The 18,653-nt window shown below is 32.7% G+C and overlaps 1 protein-coding gene across 1 annotated transcript in view; it reads right to left on the bottom strand.

Annotated features, from left to right (window-relative positions):
* Nucleotides 1–1,022: 1,022 nt before the first annotated feature.
* LOC127720595 (alkaline phosphatase-like) overlaps nt 1,023–18,653 on the bottom strand; it is a 38,844-nt gene continuing 21,213 nt past the window's right edge. The window contains exons 5-10 of the mRNA XM_052227262.1: nt 18,211–18,315; nt 16,158–16,260; nt 15,571–15,711; nt 13,972–14,163; nt 3,717–3,845; nt 1,023–2,355 (exon numbers count right to left, since the gene is read on the bottom strand). Of these exons, the coding sequence (XP_052083222.1) occupies nt 2,057–2,355; nt 3,717–3,845; nt 13,972–14,163; nt 15,571–15,711; nt 16,158–16,260; nt 18,211–18,315 (969 nt within the window). The 3' untranslated portion in view covers nt 1,023–2,056. The remainder of the gene's footprint in view (nt 2,356–3,716; nt 3,846–13,971; nt 14,164–15,570; nt 15,712–16,157; nt 16,261–18,210; nt 18,316–18,653) is intronic.

The raw sequence follows: 18,653 nt of genomic DNA on the forward strand, positions 1-18,653 counted from the left end.
ATCTTCTTATATCTAATCATCATAAATACCAGGATTAAAATTTTGTACGCCAGATGCGCATTTCGTCTACAAAAGAGTCATCAGTGACGCTCGAATCACAGAACGAATTTGAAGGGCATTGAGGACCAAATATTCCGAAAGGTTTTGCCAAATAAAGTTGAAGTAATCTATTCCTGTGGTAGAAAATCCTTAGTATTTCGAAAAAAATTTACTTCCAGTTTTTATTCTATATAAAAGACATCGATGTTACTCATAAACTGTAAGTCATAGTGGCCTAAAATATTTTGATATGAGCTCTTTGGTAGCATATGGTCCATAAGGAGAAATTGAGGTCATGGTCAAGGTCATGACTAGAAAAATTATTGACAAATGATTTTTGTCAAATTGAAAGTTTTAACTTGACGCAACGACAATAAATTTAGGTGGAGCCCTCTGGATACTTTTGTACTTTTTTTTACCGTTAAATATCTAATTAAAGATTTTTGTTTTTAAATACATACATATTAGAAACATGGGGTCTTTTGATTTTATCTTTGGCATGTCATGTTATTGCACTTAAATTGAAGGAGTGAAACAAAGAACAAATTGCAGCAAAACAATTGGGACATTATAGCAAATATTTGATACCTTAGTTTAAACCAATCCGATGACGTTCATAGAAGTTATTTCCCTTTTTAGACTCTATTATATAATTAAGAGGTGAAAGTTTTATACTAGTAAATGATAAATCCATGGGGTCTTTTGCTGTCGGCCAAGAGACGAATAACCTGGACAACGGTTAACCGGAAGTAGCCATTTTTGTACTAATTTCATGCAAAAGTACATAGATACCATAAATTTTTGGAATCAACAGAAAGTAACCACGCATACGACACCGGAGTGACATTGTATAAACCGGAAGTAGCAAATTGAATTCCTCATTTCAAGCAAAAACACTAAAGAAACTATATATTTTTGTAATCAGTGTAATTTAGCTATCATATAACACCAGTAGTGCCTTCAAATGCCGTTAATGTTCTAACTTGCTATCACGCATTTCTTTATTGTTGGGCCATTCAAATATCCCAGTTAAAAGCTTGACATCTGTACTGAAGCTGATATTAACAATATATTTTAAAACATTTTTCTTATCCTTAAGTTAAATATTGTACCTGTTCTCTACGGTCGGATTCTCTACAGTTTTGATGATGAATTATATTGCAATACAATACGAACTATAGCCAAAAGTAAAGTATTTTTTCCAACTTTAAAATAAATACGTATCGGACGGGTAAGGTTTTTATTTCTCTTCAATAAAGGCTAGGCTGTGATAAGCAATTTTTGCAAAATATCATTTTCTTTTGTAAAGTATTGACACAGTACGGCTAGTCTTTTTTAATGTTGGCCATTTGATTTTTACCACACGTTGGATCATCACATATTACAAAGGAAATAAGAAAAAGAAACCATAAACTGGCAATGCTTAAAACCCATATTTGACATGAAATCGTCACTCATCGACTACATCGAGTCGTCAATTTATGACTTTTTAACGATTTCGAAGATAGTAAAAAAGAATAACAAAAAAATATGTAGAACTTAAATTCGGGTTGCGATTTGAAAATAAAAAAAAAAACATAATTAACTAGAAGCCAAAACACTAAAGCATTGACAAATTTAAGAGAGACAAAGAATAGAAAGTGAGTGGATGCTTAGTTACAACTGAGAAAATTAAAACTGATGGCGATGATTTTACTAATGAGATAATTGAACAGATTTGTAGGTTTTTTCCTACACTTGATCAGCAGGACGGGAAACCAGACACATAAGAGATAATAATAATGACTTACCTGGTGAAATAATGAAAACATAAAATCAAGATTAAAAAAAGGAGAAATGATTTAAACCTCTGATTTATACATGTGTTGGTTTTGGTTTGAGATGATAGGACAGTTTTCACAATTTAAATACAAAATACAAAAATACAAATAATTAACATACTTGTTGTCACCAGCGGTTGTGCCAAATGGACAATTCAATGAATGCTTGTTATAAGATTACACAACATTAAAAACAATCACACAAAATAAAACTGTTGAAGGTAAATCCCTATTAAACTCAGGAAAAATGTGACTCGATCCCATGTAATCAAACAAGCAGAACATGTTGGTTTAGGTTCCGTATTTTTACAATGGCTGTCATCTTTAAAGTCCCCAACACAAGCTGCATATTGCATCACGTGGGCAACATAATGTTGTTCCTTTACACCGTTAAGCAAGTGTGCCATTGGTCCTTTGGAAAATATAGGGACATCCTCACCTCCATGTGTTTCATATTCTACTGGGACTGCAGCTTGAGGTATGTAATCGAAGGTAGCTACAATGTTTCAAAGGTAAATATTCAGAAAGCAGGACGTTTACTTGTATTTTTGGAAAAAAAAGATTGTCCGTCTTTTTATTGTCCTTAGTTAATAATTAAATTAAGTTAAACAATTACATCATATAAATACTCAACAAAATGTACAATGGAAAAGATATTTGAAAAAGAATATAGCAGGTAATAGGAACAATGTTATCATTTCAAGTTATGTTTGGAGATCAATTTGCGAAATCTTTTCGTTTTATGTACTCTCTACTGATACGTGTTTCCTTTTTCGGATCCGCATACATCTGTCATTGCTAAGTGTCATAGATTTGTCTAATCCCTGTTCTTATCATCTGTATTTCGATTTTAATTTCGTCGTTTGCGCTCGGTTACTGTATCCTCTAAATCTAATTTACTATTTATTGTTATGCATCTGATGATATGGCAATTGATACGTCCTTATTGGGTTAAATAGATATAAGAAGATGTGGTATGAGTGCACTTATTATTTACTGGGCGGATTATGAACTTATTTACATTTTCAAGTAAAATGTAGTATAAAATCGTATCGGACGTACCCAATTCATCAAGTATCATTTTCATTTTCTTGCACTGGGGATGCTGATGGACTGCTAGTCCCGGAGGATATCAACAGTTCAGAAATCAGTGTTTTGGTACTGACATGATTTATAACATACTTAGTTCAATTTTCTGTTGATTAATGTAGATATTATCAAGAAATAAAGTTCCAGCTTTCTCATTCAAATATTACCAATATTGGATTGTGACTATTCTTTAAGCTCCTTAAGTATTCAAGTATTGATATATGATTTCCTTCTCAATGTTAGAATTGAGCGTTCCAGAAAATTGCTACGGATGCACCAAATTTAATAAGTGTTTTGTTTTCATTTGCTTTGTCAGGAACTAGCACAATCACAATCGGAAGCAAAACAAAAGTCAAATTTCAGCCTTATCAATAAGCACAGCAACGTATATTTAGTTTTGACTTCACATTTTGACTGGCAAGTTTTTATTCACTGTTTAAAGTGGACATTATTTTGTTATAATATGTAGCTTTCCTTTGCAAATTGGTCCTCATTATCGCTAAAGCATTGATGTCGACATTTTTTAAACACATTATTAAACAATGTTTTTCACTTTGTAGACTATGATTTAAATCATCAATAGACCTACAGATCGGGGAATGAATAGGCAAATATTTGTAATTGTTTTCATGTTATCCTTCGGTCTTTGCCTCTTTTCTCTCCTTATTTGCATTGTCTTAAGCATCCATTTATTTATACTTTGACAAATTACATCAGTTATATATCAGATTCAAAATATTCAACTATCAACTATAAAAATAAACTTACTTGTATCAACGTTTGTCAGATTAGGCCTTTTCCCACTTGTAAAATTAACACCAGGTCCGTTACCATATGAAAGAGTTGTATATGGCATTCCATCTAATGGTGGCTCATAGTCAGTTGGGTTCGCTAGTCCTACAAGAAATCAGACATATATGTTCTGTGCATTAAAATTGACCTTAAATTCACTGGTAATATTTTCCAAAGACTTTCAAAATGCATATATCGTTAAAATGGCAATTTATGAGATGTTTTAGAACGCAGCAGTTAAAGGTTCGTGTTTCAGCAAAGATAAAAACCGAGGCTCCCATAAAAAAAATCATTGCTGGTCATCACCATTTTGGTGCACTTCTTTGAAAAATATATACAATGTACATATGGTCTGGGGGTACATGCCAAAACATTGCTTAAAATTATAAAATAAAAGTATTTCAGATATTTTTGATTCGAGCGTCACTGACGAGTCTTTTGAAGACGAAACACGCGTCTGGCAAATAAATATTTTGTTTTCAGCCTAGTATCTATCTATGATGAGTTTATTCATAAAGAACTAAGATTCTGAAGAAAAGAAACCAAAATTCTTGTGATAAGAGACCAAGATTACGGTGAAATTGCAATACATTTTAATCTGGTATGTGAACCTAAATACTGGGCTAGATTGGCTTCTTACCTTTCCTACTTATAACCACATGGCGTACAAAATTTTAATCCTGGTATCATTGATGAGTGTATTGTTAAAGTTTATGAACGCCAACAAGTGTACATCAATAAATCAAACAGAAACAACCAATAGCAATTTCTACTTTTATATTCTATATTCTAAGTCTATCTAAACAGCTTTGAACCAGATTTTCTCTCGAACAGATCTATTTTTAAAAGTGATCTTGAATTTGACATTACTGGACCCCAAATCAAAATATGATACTTTCCCTTTGCTATATCTAACATAAATTTAAGGTTCGTTCCAATTATGCAAGTGAAACTCAAGTTATAATCCGGAAAGCATTTTTTTCTAAACAAATTTTAACTTAGTAATAGTGACCTTGAACTTTGAAAAATTGATCCCAATAGGAAACCAATAGGATTCTGTTCCCCATCTATGTTTCCACCTATAAACGTTTAGTTCAAATCAAGCAAGGGAAACTCGAGCCACCGTCCGGAAAGCATTTATTTCGAACACATGGGCGGGCGGACTACTCACATCTTTGTTCTTTGATTAATGGCAGTTGTCTCATTTGCAAAAAGGGAGGACGGACAGAAAGAAAAATGGAAGATCAGGCGGAAGAAACGACGAACGAAAACACAATCTGATGGGCAAAACGACGACCATATATATGCTCCTGAATTTTTTTTCCGAGAGGATAAAAAGATATATCTTTTTAACATCATCATTGTTTGTAAAAGCATATTTATACTTTAGTTTAAAATATTTAATTCATTTTCGGTCTTTTAAATTTTATAAACTCTCTTTGTTAAGGTGAATATGTCAACAGATGCATGTAACAATAGGAACGATAGGAAGGACGAACGGGAGAACGGGAAAATGGCGGATGGACAAAGCGACACCTGCATGTTTATGCTTCCGGAAAAAAATGTCGGCAAGCATAAAAAAATTTCAACAACATATTTGTTGGAAATACATCTTTCGCCGCGATATAGATTTTTGTGCTGATACGATTTAAAGCAATCACCAATCAATCAATCAATCAATCAAATACATCTTTATACTTACAATATTCAATTATAGTTTCTTTTGATTTTTGTAAACTCTCTGTTGATAGGTAAGGTCAACAGATGCATGATACAATAGAAACGATTGACAGATTTGCAAACTGACTGTTTGATGATAAAATATGGGACTACACAAATCAAATTCATTACATCAATATGAAAAAAAATGCTTTTTTTTAAAACAAACTCTTTGATTTTCATTTTACTAAGCTCGGTTTGTTGTATTTATAGAAATGAAGTTCTAGTCAATCTGATTAGAGATCGAAAGTATGTTTTTCTAGACGAGATCGTATTTTGAAAATAAAATATTGAACAGATGCTTTGTCATGAAATAGAAGTTCTTTTATCATCATATGTTCCTAATCGAAGCAATATTCAGGAATATTTTTTTCCCTGGAACAAATATAACAGGAACAAATATAAATATTATTATTTATAACAAATTGTACAAGGAAACTTCTGTTATGCTGAACAAATATACGTTGACAAATTCTCTTTAACGTTGACCAATCGGATTCTTGTTCAGTCGAGAGGCAACAGTAAGATGTAGTTTAATATTTAACTGGTTACGGCAGTTTTTATGGAATACTAAACGCAGCGTAACATTGTATGGGTGTGTAAGTAAACACAATTATTTTAATTTTCTCTTTGATATTCCTCTTTTCATACTGAATTGTAACAACTTTATTTTATAATAGTATATATGCTGTAAACCCATTGACAATTACCATATAGGAGCTTCATTACATTTACTCCAGAGGTAAATAATAGTTGATTAAATAGTTACAAATGACTTTTATTCCATATGCGTAGAGTCGCGCACCAATTAGGCAAGACATCTAATAGTAATATAATAGACGGTAATTGCTCATATTTGTCTTTTTGCAATTTACCACACACCCTTATTTTTATGATGACCTTTCTTCACTCGATTTTCGAATCTGAGTACTTAGAAAGGGCAAAAGTATGTGTAATACATTCTCTTATCTTGGGTTGTTACTACATAGATAGTATTTCATGAATATGAATAAAAGGAGAGGCGCAAATGAAGTTATACAAAGCAACAAAAATACTTTCTGTGTGGACTCAAAAGAAACCATGGAACAAATTTTCTCGAATTGACCAAAAGTATTTGACGTATGGGAATATCTTTTTAAATAGATGGACATGTACAAAAGTGCACATTGAACTTCTACTTAGCATAGAAATTATGTAGTTTATTTTTGGGATCTTAGAGAAAACAGAAAAAAAAACATAAGAAACCTTATAATGATGTTAAAAAACTATATAGATAGAACAAAAATGCGAAACAGACCAGTAATTTTGTAGCATTAAAGAATTAACTGAAAAGAAAATTGGGTGAAAAAAATCATATTTTATATAAAACAAAAAGCAGAATTTGAGTATTCATCCCAAAAATGTATAAGATGGACACCGTAAACCAAAACCTTCATTATATTGAAAGTAAAACTATGATTTTTGTTTCGGATATAAATTAAATCAATTTGGCTAATGACGTTCCTCGTAAAATTTTACAAAAACAAGTAATATTGGCAATTGTGTATCCAAATTCCTTCACCATCATTATATAGCGCGATGAAGAGTATTTTGAGTTTATGGAAATATGTGAAATTTTTAAAATATATTTCAGTATGTTACATATATCTTCACTCTTTATTATTCAATTTTCTGTAGGAATTGACACAGTTTAGATTTAGATGACCTCTTTTTACAACTGCCTTTGAATCAATTTGTCGAAACATGTAAATAAACTCATCATAGATACCAGGATTAAAATTGTGTAAGCCAGACGCGCGTTTTTTCTACAAAAGACTCATTACTACTTCTAAAGAATTCATGCGGTCTCATGCACACCGTTCTCATATCTTATTTCCAACTATATGAACACTCCGTTTAATACATATAGGATAACCATATCTTGTCTCAAAATATAAAATTTGTCTCTGCAAGATTTAGAAACATGTAGAATGCGAGGCTCTACCGAGCGCAGTATAAATAAAAATTGACGTTTCGAGTCAATATATGGTTGTTCTCTTTAAAATACAACTCTTACAACTGTTTAAAATGAAATATTTCGGATAAAAACCAACCATTCTACATTTGAAGCGAACGACATAGCAATTCCGCGAACCTGTATTCTTTATTGAGATAAATAAAACTCTAAGAAACACATTATCAACGTCAAAACCAAGACGTTATATATACGATCAGTGAGTGTATATCTCAAATATTTATACGGTCAATATGCATGTTGACTGCGTTAATAGCATAGTTACTATACTATATATAAAAATATTAATTTTCGCGAACCATTTAGGTCACGGAAATTCCAAAAATTACCAAGAGTAAGGAGAGTTGTACAAATAATGTGAGTACACAGAACCCCGATCCAATTCATCTTTTGCTTAAAGTGTTCATCATTTTCTGTTTTGTATCTACTAACAACATTCCGTTTTTTAATCATTCCTATTTAAGTGTGCAAAAAATTGCATTAAAAATAGATATTCCCAAAGTTAAAATTCCGCTGATTGGTGGAATTACTGAGGTGATCCCTAAGATTCACACAACATATCTGTAAATACAGTTCCTCCGCTAAAATGTAATTCCTCAGTGCAGCTACTCTAAAGGTTATATATTAATCCTAATGTAATCTTCAATTTTAAATGAAGCTGAAACTATATATCAGAAGAAGAGAAAACACTGACAGATTGTTAAATGAACGTCTATATAATGTTGTTACATAAAATCCGATAGTGAGTAAGGATCTATCCCGCCAAAAAAATCCCATGAATGAGACTTCTTCGACGTTTGTTTTCAGAAATTCTGTTGAGCATGTTGAGCATTATTGACAATTCATTTGTATGGGTGCTGTTGACCTTTGTCATTGAGAGCGGTAAGTAACATTCCCATTTCTTAGAAATGTAGACAATGGACAAAAATGTGAACCTTGACGATACGGGTCACTGACATTTTTCTCTGATTTTAATATCTAACCATTTAATAATTTCTGAATTATCTGTATTTGCAATATCTTTGTATATAAAATGTAACCATGAACATATCTTCAATTTGTTCAAGTTTATACAGGGTAAATGGCTATGATGAGGAATTTGTACGGTACACATAAAGATGGCGGATAATGAATCTGACATCATTGAATAATCACGTGACATTTTTTTTTGTAAACAAAAGTCGAAACGAACACGTGTCGGTACTTTCCATATCATTCCAAATTTTGGATTATTTTTAAAGATTTTGCAAAAACTACAGGATTTTCACCTATTTGTCTTTCCAAATTTTTGTCTCGAACTAATATGTCCATGAAATTTTTTCAAGACAACATCATCATCCATATATACATGTATGTACAGTGTATATAGCTATAGTCTGCATGAAGCAACACATTGAAAATATACACCTTATCGCTATTTGGAAATCTGTCCCGGTTGACGCGAGAATCTGCCCCGTTTGAACTATTGACGTCGTACAACAATCACTTTTCGATTGTGGCGTCAGATATTTTGTATTATAACGTCAACATTTTACAGGAACCTTTGTGATGTCCAGTAATGGCAGACAAATAGCGATAAGGTGTATTATTTCAACAAACATGTTCAATACTTTGTAAACTAATCACTAATAGATGGACTTATTTTTTTGACAGACACCATTACACATTAACACTGACAGCTGCAATTGTAGGTGAGGAACCCTTTCCCAATAGACCACTTTAGAGTTAATGTTATGTTTGCTGGAAAATTTCGTCAATTATACACACCTTTATGACGTCATTTACTAGATAGAGGGGACTGCCTGTATCCCTGCACTATTAAAGTTCATCAAGTGCCTTCGTAATCGTCAAGATGAACTAGAAATAATGTTTGTTCCAACAGGTACATAAGAACATTTTTCTAATGACAGATGTGCTGATTTCAATTATAAGAATTTAATTTGCGAAAATGAATCGTGCAATAAAGCATTATTTTTTTTTCAACCAATCGCTCAACATAGGAATCGAAGTGACGACGCCCCTAAACGCAGGAATGATGTTCACTTAAACCAAAGTTTTTGAGGGATACAATTAACTCGAAAGTTGTCTTATTCTTTTGTCTTGCTGCAACAAAGTCTTCAAAGCTTAACTAAGGTACAAAAAGAATGTGTGCTGTTTTTGGCATAGCCAATGGCGTTAACTATTTTGTTAAAGATTATAGTTACAATTTTTGACTCAAATATAATCTTTATTGACTATGATTGTCAGTCATGCAACCAATGGTTGGCCGTTCTCTCCGGCTTCCTCCACCGATGAAATAAGATCTAGACCACATTACTGTTTGTTTACATGTACATGTAGGTTAGTTTATCTGGAAACACTTAAGGGAAGTCATTGAAACATGGTATGTACGTGTACTATAATGCAGTTGAAGGAGCATTTGAATATCTCATTCTTTTGATATTAAGGAGGCTGCCCCCAAATATTATTAGTTTATATTTATTACAGAGCTCCAGATAAGCTGCGTATTTGCGTGATCACGCAATAAACACAATTGAAAACCCAACGCAATTAACCAAAGCAGCGTTCAAAAACCCAATTATATATGAAAACCATGGGTTCTCAACCTTTCTAGTCCTTTTCCTGTGCATTATTTACCCTTATCTATACATTATCATCCCGTAAATCTATTTTTGTAATATTGATACATGTAACTGGAAATTTCCTTGCGATCTTAAAATAGAGCGTTACATAAAATGGTTGATCTGGGTCTCTGTTGAAATTGTCTGTTGCTCAAAAAGGTAAACGTGCTGATGTAAATAGATTTCGACCTTCTCTGTGTTTATCAACTTACTGTAGTGTAAGTGATCATAATTATTTTGGTATTGCTCGGGATTTATGACAATGAAGTTATGAATGAATTAAAACGAAAGTAAATTTCCAGTAAAAATATTAAATAGAAGCATGTTTTCATGGAGTGCGTGTCCGAGCGAGAACATCTCTATGTTCATTACTTGAGAAATATTTATTTAAAACACAAATTTCACTATTCAGCCCCATTAGGGGCCAGCTGAGGCCCACCCCCGGATGTGGGATTTTCTCGCTACATTGAAGACCCATTGGTGACCTTTGGCTGTTATTTGCTCTTTGGTCGGGTTGTTGTCTCTTTGACATATTCCCCATTTCCATTCTCAATTTTATTATTTTAGCTTCTTTTTGATAGCTGAGGGATAGTTATGATAACAAAACTCAGCTAGTGTTATTAAGAAGCGTTCCTCGGACGCATGGGTTCATGCATAGCTCATCCAGACAGAAAACCATGCGACCAGGGTGACTATATTACCTGGTCGTTCCAGTCAAGGTTTAAGGTATATCTAAATCCAACTATTTTTTTATGACCCCGCCGTAGCGGAGGGGGCATAAAGTTTTACCCTTGTCCGTCTGTACGTACGTACGTACATCCCAAAATTGGTTTCCGTTCTCTAACTTTAGTTTGCCTCAGCCAAATGTTATGAAACTTGTACACAACGCTTATTACCACAAAATACAGATCAAGTTTGAATTTTGGTGGCGTCACTTTTACCCTTCTAGAGTTATGCCCCTTTACAAATGGAAAAACTGCTGCATTTTTCGTTTCCATTCTCTTATTTTAGTTTGCCTCAACCAAATGTTATGAAACTTATACACAATGCTTATTACCACAAAACACAGATCAAGTTTTAATTTTGGTGGCGTCACTTTAACCGTTCTAGAGTTATGCTCCTTTATAAATGGAAAAATTGCAAAATTTTTATTTTCTTCTAAATATCAAGTAATTTTTAAAATTGGAGTTATCTTCCCTTGTCCATGATTATAGTTGAATCAACTACAATCAATGCTTTATACAATGCAATGTTTAATTTTGACTTCCACTGATAAAACACAGATCAAGTTGAATTTGGGAAGTGTCACTTTAACCATTATTGAGTTATGCCCCTTTATAAATCGAAAGATTGCAAAATTTTTGGTTTCCATTCTGTAACTTCAGTTTGCCCCAACCAAACATTATGAAACCTATACACAATATTCATTACCATAAAACTAAGATCAAGTACAATTTTTTTGTTTCCGTTTGTACGTACGTCCCAAAATTTGTTTCCGTTCTCTAACTTTAGTTTGCCTCAACCAAATGTTATGAAACTTATACACAATGCTTACTACTACATAATACAGATTAAGTACGAAATTTGGTGGCGACACTTTTACCATTCTTGAGTTATGTCCTTTTATAAACATAAAAATTGCTGAATTTTTCGTTTCCGTTCTCTAACTTTAGTTTGTCTCAACCAAATGTTATAAAACTTATACACAACCGTTCTAGAGTTATGCGTGTTTACAAATAGAAAATTGCTGAATTTTTAGTTTCTGTTCTCTACTTAAGTTAGCCCCAACAAAATGTTATGAGACTTACACACAATGCAATGCTTATTACCACAAAACTCAGATCAAGTTCAAATTTGGGTAGCGTCACTTTTACCGTTCTTCAGTTATGTCCATTTATATCTATATGATATGCAAGCGGGGGCATCATCTGTGTCCACATGTGGACACTATCCACATTTATTATTTTTTAAAGTAAGTCTGGAGAACAGTTGATAGGACTGGCAAAACTGTCTTACAGGATCCAATGTTCACAAGTACTGCATAAAAATCTAAAACTTAGCCACACGTGTACCTATAATGTACCCCAAATAAACTGAAGGGTGATCCAATGTGCTAGAAAGGTAATAAGTTATTGCATGCCCCACTAGTGACACCAGTTTATATAAATTTGAGAGAAAATACAAAACTGGCTGAACAGTTGAAACAAACCAGACTGAAATTAAACGAACAATTGCTTATCAAGGTATAATTCAAATAAAACAGCCATCACATATATAATGAAAGAAATATATTCAAATCATGGATGAACATCTTGGTTTGATATACCTTCATTATAACATGCCTAAATTCAATATCTTGATGATGAAAAAACCCAATACATTATAGAGCTTGGTGGTGAAAAAACCAATTTGATATTTGCTTGAAGGGTGAAATGGAGTTAATAATGCAATTGAAAAACTATTTCACTCAATTACATAAAAAATAATGGGTAACAACCCCAATTTGTGAATTCTTATGTGGAGCTCTGTTATATGCTGAATCTGATTAGTTCAGTTTGTTGGGAACCAGTACTGGTACATTTAAGTCAATAATATTTGGTGTGTTGTTGTACATGTATCAGAATTACAACATCTCATCCATGGGGATTAGCTGGTCAATCCCCTTAGTCATGGTTGTCCTGGTCTATTGACATTAAATCTTGGGCATGTTACAGCTTAAAATTAAAAGGTCAAACCTCAGACAATTACAATAAGACCACCATCAACATCACCTTATGCATATTAATATTTTGGTGTAAGAAGTTCATCCTCTCGATCTACTTTTGTCATATTTCTTTCATATTCATTTAAGTAAATGCCACGAGGATTATTATTAATATACATGTACAACAATAAGAAAACAACCCACTGCCAAAGATAATTGAAAGACGTCTAGAGGTCAATACACAATCTCAAACAATAGACAAAATAAAAAACTAAAAGTACATGTACAGCCAATTGCTGAAATGTATTATTACATGTATTTGCAAGATTTGAAATATATCTTTCACAACCTTTTAGTATGAGTTCAACCTATCATTTTATAAAACTTTGATTTCATTGTGGCTAGTCTGTAAAAAAGACATCAATTAGAGAAGCCAATAATATTGGGACATTAATTTGAGAACAACAAAAAAGATGTCTTTTTCAGGGATATATAATTGGTCATACATGTACTGTATATTTCAAATCTTATTTTATTCAGGGGTTAAAACATTTTGTTACATCACACTAGCCCAGGGCTAATTGGTAGCAGGATTTAACTAGCCCTGTTGGAAGAACTGCTAGCCCATCAAAACTGACCTGCTAGCCCGAGTATGCCTTACAAATTCAGAGTTTGCTGTATATATATAATACAATGAATTCTATAAACTTAACAATTTTCATCCGTTGGACAGTAGACTTCGCATATCGGATACCCAAAAATTATGTCAGCAAAAAATATCCCATTACCCAATATATTCAATTAGTCGATAAATGTATATTCATTGAAAATTCTGCAAATCCTGAGATGGCACAAGCTTGACCACTGCTTTACATGTATATTTAAAAGGATTGGAGTGATTCTTATCAGATACATCATCACGTTTGTGTAAAAGAATTATCAGCTGGTTATGTAATGCTCAGATTTGTTTTCAGTTTTTTTACCGGATTTTCGAAGGAAATATCGGTTATTAAAATGGTGATGTACGGCGGGCGGCTGGGCTAGCCTACGGGCGGCTGCCAAACAGTGTCAGCACAATAACATGAAAACGCTTTAACAAATTTTTTTCAAATTTAAATATGTTGTTTCCTGGGACTTAATGAAGGTCTATTTGTAGTATAAAAAAATACATACCTAGAATGTCGTTTCCCCTGTAGTTATATCCGCCCATACTGAACACGTGAGAATGATCAGCTGTCACTATAACCAAGGTTTCCTCTTCATTGGTCAATTCTAGTGCTTTGGTGACGGCTTGATCCAATGACACTGTTTCTGTTAAGGCTTTAGCTGCGAGCGTATCATGGTGGGCAATATCGATGTTACTCCCTGAAAGTACGAAATTCCGTTTATGGATTTTCATTGCTATGGATTTCATTATTTCTAAATATTTTGTATTCCGGGATTTCATTAAAAATCTTTAAAAAACTTTCTTTCTAACTATTGTCTTTAAAATTTAAGTCTCAAAAAAACTAGTGGTTAATTAGTGAAATTATTTGTTGTTTATTTTATATATTTTTCAAACAGTTTTAAAATAACGTTTTACTTTACAGACAAAAATAATTTCTTTCAAAATAATAATGTGCCTGTTCAATATCCAGAAATATTTTACCTGGCAATATGTCACTTATGAACACCTGAAATAACTTGCAAATGCTATTTAACTTGCAGAGAACGAGGCACTATCCCTGCACGAATCATAGTATTGAACGTTCCTTTTTAGGCTGGACGTAGAATCCTGCATAGCCAAAGGACACCCCGCTATTTTATGTATTAACATACAAGAAGGAAACATTTTAAACTCGAGCTTTGGTGGAACCGAGAATGATTTTCAGGCAATACAGAAATCTTTTAATTACTATTAAGCTCTTGCATTTACACCTATTGAAGAGAACTTAATTATACCTATTTAGAAAATTTGTATGTTGTTATGTCGAAATCGTATTCTGCTAAAACAGATGAAATCCTTCAATGTTCATGAAAATTACTTGAAAATAAGGAAAGTGGCAAAATAGACTAAAAATTACATATCTTTCTTAAATTTTGTCAATGCTTTATTGTTCTGATATGTCCCAGATGTAAGATAATATCTTTTTTTAGTCTTATATGTTTTTTAATTTTAGTTCTTTTATATGTTGTGGAGTTTAGTGTGACGTCCATTTTCATTGAACTAGTACACATTTTTGTTTAGGGGCCAGCTGAAGCCCACCTCAGGGTGCGGGATTTTCTCACTGTGTTGAAGACCCATTGGTGGCCTTCGGCTGTTTTCTGCTCTTTGGTCGGGTTGTTGTCTCTTTGACACATTCCCCATTTCCATTCTCAATTTTATTTGTATTGTTTTAGTGTGACGAACCTTGCAAGATTGAATAATCAGGTATGATTAGTTGACCGAGCACAGTAAAGGGAAGACTCTAACATTAAATCAGTGTATAACAGCAGTAATTAGTGGGGATAAGCATGGCATATGATGCATACATAGCAGTTTATGCTTATTCTGTCGACGCACCCGGTCTCTTTCCTTAATGAGTTCATGCGATTCCCTCGCCTATTGTGTGTTCCCATGATTTGTCTTTTCTTTATCAATGTGAGAGATTAGAACATCGGTAAATTACTGTCGCATCAAATTTTTGGTAAAACCAAGGAGGTTGTATAAGATACAACCAAATATTGAAAACTGGTAATATTACATAGTAAAATCAATGTAAAAATCATCCATATAACTAATTGCAAACTGACCTTCAACCAAAAGGAAAAATCCGTTAGAATTCTTTTTAAGTATTCTGATAGCCTTTTCAACCATTTCAGTAATACTAGGTTCTCCATTACTTGTCGTGTTACGATCAACTTCATACTGCATATGGCTGTATTCAAAAAGACCTAAAATGCAAAAAGAAACAATTATTATAATAACCTTAAAAACTATTGTGTGCAATATATAATTGCCATTGTTGATCATCCGAAAAATATGGAACTTCAATATTAGAAATACTGCTCACACGTCTTGCAATCTGACTTAAATATGCGAGTTCAATTGCACTTTTCGCATTAAAAAATAGCAACAAATTCTACATTTACTATACTCTCTTACATTCCCTATCATTTTCAATGTATTATCATGTATTTCGGAGGTTGGATTATTGGCAAAGAAGACATGCTTCTGCAAATATATGTCTTTATGTCATATACCTGTGGCTTTTAAATCGTTTTTACACCTGACTTTGCAAATAAAGTTTGACCCTCAAAAGAACATATTTAGAATAGTCCGTTATTATTTTGGGTTTGTATAATATTTGAAGAATTTCAGTTTTCATAATTTCACAAACCAAGTAAATAATCTGTTGTCTGAGGATCTACAGAATCAAACTGTCCTTTATTCCAAACGTATCTGAAATTCCGTCCTTTAGCACTTTGCTTGTTTTGCCATTCCTAAAAAAAAACAATTTCAATCTTAGGTATTAAACATCTTCTCTTTGTGTAAATTTCAGGTCTTTCCACCTTCAAATTCATATCAAGTTAAACTGATACATGTAAACTTCAACTGAAATATGAAGAGGTTGTACTAAATTCAAAATTTGTTACCTGCTTATAAGTGTTCAATAAACGCGAGAGAGAGAAACAAATCGGCATTAAAAAGTCACATAATATGTCTCGAAGGAGGATTATAATTACTGACCTAAAAATATATAGTTTTTTCTTTTATGTTTTTATTAGATAAGAGAGTTGCATTGTAAATGGCATGTTCTATTTGCTCAAAGTCATTTCCAATGTCAAAAGATAGCTTACTCAATACTAATTCAAAACAAATAGGTTCATACGGTGCCTTTTTATTACATAACGGTGGTTATAAGTTATTTCTCGATTACAAAAAGTTTGTCTTTTTATTTTCGTGTAATAGTAAAACTTTCTTTACATTAGATCCTATAGTTGTAAATTTCTTTCTATGATTAAGAGAGGATAATAGTTAATTCCAGGTAAATAGATCGTAGTGACATATGACATAATACATAAATAGGGATAGCAGGAATCGCCAGTAAAACAGACCATACCAACCAAAAACGTTCTTCAAAAAAACATCAATGAACATCACATGGTCCAGACGGCTCAAATTATGCACAGAATGTAGTGAGATCCGCACAAACCACCCCTTTGGCTATCTAGACCAATTTTTTGTATTTTTAAAACCTACAACACACTATATAACATATGCACAGTGCAGCTACCAACAGGTTGATTGCTACCTTGATAAGAAAATAAAATACGGTACATAGTTCTAAAGGTAGGGTCAAAATATTATTGGTACTACAAGAAACTAGCTAAGGTAGATACAGCTGTTGGTTGGATATAGCCGCTGAAGAAAAAAACCAGACACAACACTCCTATCAGGTATTATGAAGTCTCATCATAAAATGTAATTGAAATCGTCAATATTTGTGAGAGTCGAGTAAGTATTTACAATTTTCTGACCATCGGACGAAAGGACTATTTTCATTGAATTAGTGAGTCTGTCACGTCTGTAGCCCTTGTTGTTACATGTAAAAGGGTAAAGAAAATGTCCAAAGATTAAAGATATCATTTGCAGTTCTTTATTCAACATTGCATTTAAATGTATGGTGATAAATACCGTTTTACTAGAAAATTATATTATAAGATTAGATGCTGTTACCAGGTGTAAAGAATGAAGTAATCAAAAGTCTGTGGTATCTGTAACCATAATAAAGGTTGGTACGTTCGTTTAAGTTATACTTCATTTGAATATAGCTTGCTTTACATTGAATCTTAAAATGTATGGTTGCTAGGGACTTTTCTATATGAGATAAAGGAGATAGTTAAGTACTTCCAATATCTGTATAGTCACTTTCGGTGTAACGTAAATTTTATTTAGTTTTATCATGAAAATGTGTTTGCTAGACATTTTTCTCCAATCTCAAGGTTGATCTTTTTCAGGGTCATGAACCTCCTATTCTAATTCATGTTTGAAACAATTTGATGATATAAATAATACACATTTTCTTCAAATTTCATAGCGCGTGTAAAACGTCATAGGATTGTTTTTTTTTTTTTTTTTGGCTTATTGTACCAAATATGGGTTTTCCTTGTTCTTTCGAATTAATGCAGAGAACAAAAAAAAAAAAAAAAACAGAAGGGGAAATAAAAAAAAAAAAAGGAACGTGTCCGTTTAAAGGGGTCGAAAGTTATAGATAACAATAGACATGAGATCAAGTTTTCGCTTTGTAAATGAAACAAAAAAAAAAAATGACAAAAAAAATAAATAAATAAATTAGGAGAGACGATCAACCATTGTGCTTGACCTTTGCATGTCTATAATTTCACGTGATGTGACTCAACTTCACACAATCTATAGTCAGTTGCACCTACTGTTGTAAGATCTTGCCCGTCTACTCTTAGTCCATACTTGGTGTTATACTCCGGGTCTTTTGTGGTGTTAGGTAGAAAATGTCTTCTTCCTCCACCCATTGCTACCTATTCAAACAGAAAAATGTAACAAGTACAAGGTTCAAGTTTTAACATAAGAACCAACATTTTAGGACCATAAAATTGTTATACTAAAAACGTTTCCCTTATGTAGTGATTTCAGTTTTAAACTTAGCACTTAGCACTTTAGACAGTTTAGTTCCTGCCATGAACGCTGTTTTCCTGACAAAAATGTCTGTGCAATCATCAAACAGTTACAGAAGAGAGTCGTGTATGAAATCTACTGTTGCAAATCTTGATTATGAAGCAATACCATCAAAATAACTTTTTCCCCACCAACATTTTCTTAATTTACATTAATGTTATGGCTGATAATAGTATGCTGG

Source organism: Mytilus californianus, unplaced genomic scaffold, assembly GCF_021869535.1.
Source record: "Mytilus californianus isolate M0D057914Y unplaced genomic scaffold, xbMytCali1.0.p SCAF_11, whole genome shotgun sequence".
Taxonomy (NCBI): Eukaryota; Metazoa; Mollusca; class Bivalvia; order Mytilida; family Mytilidae; genus Mytilus; species Mytilus californianus.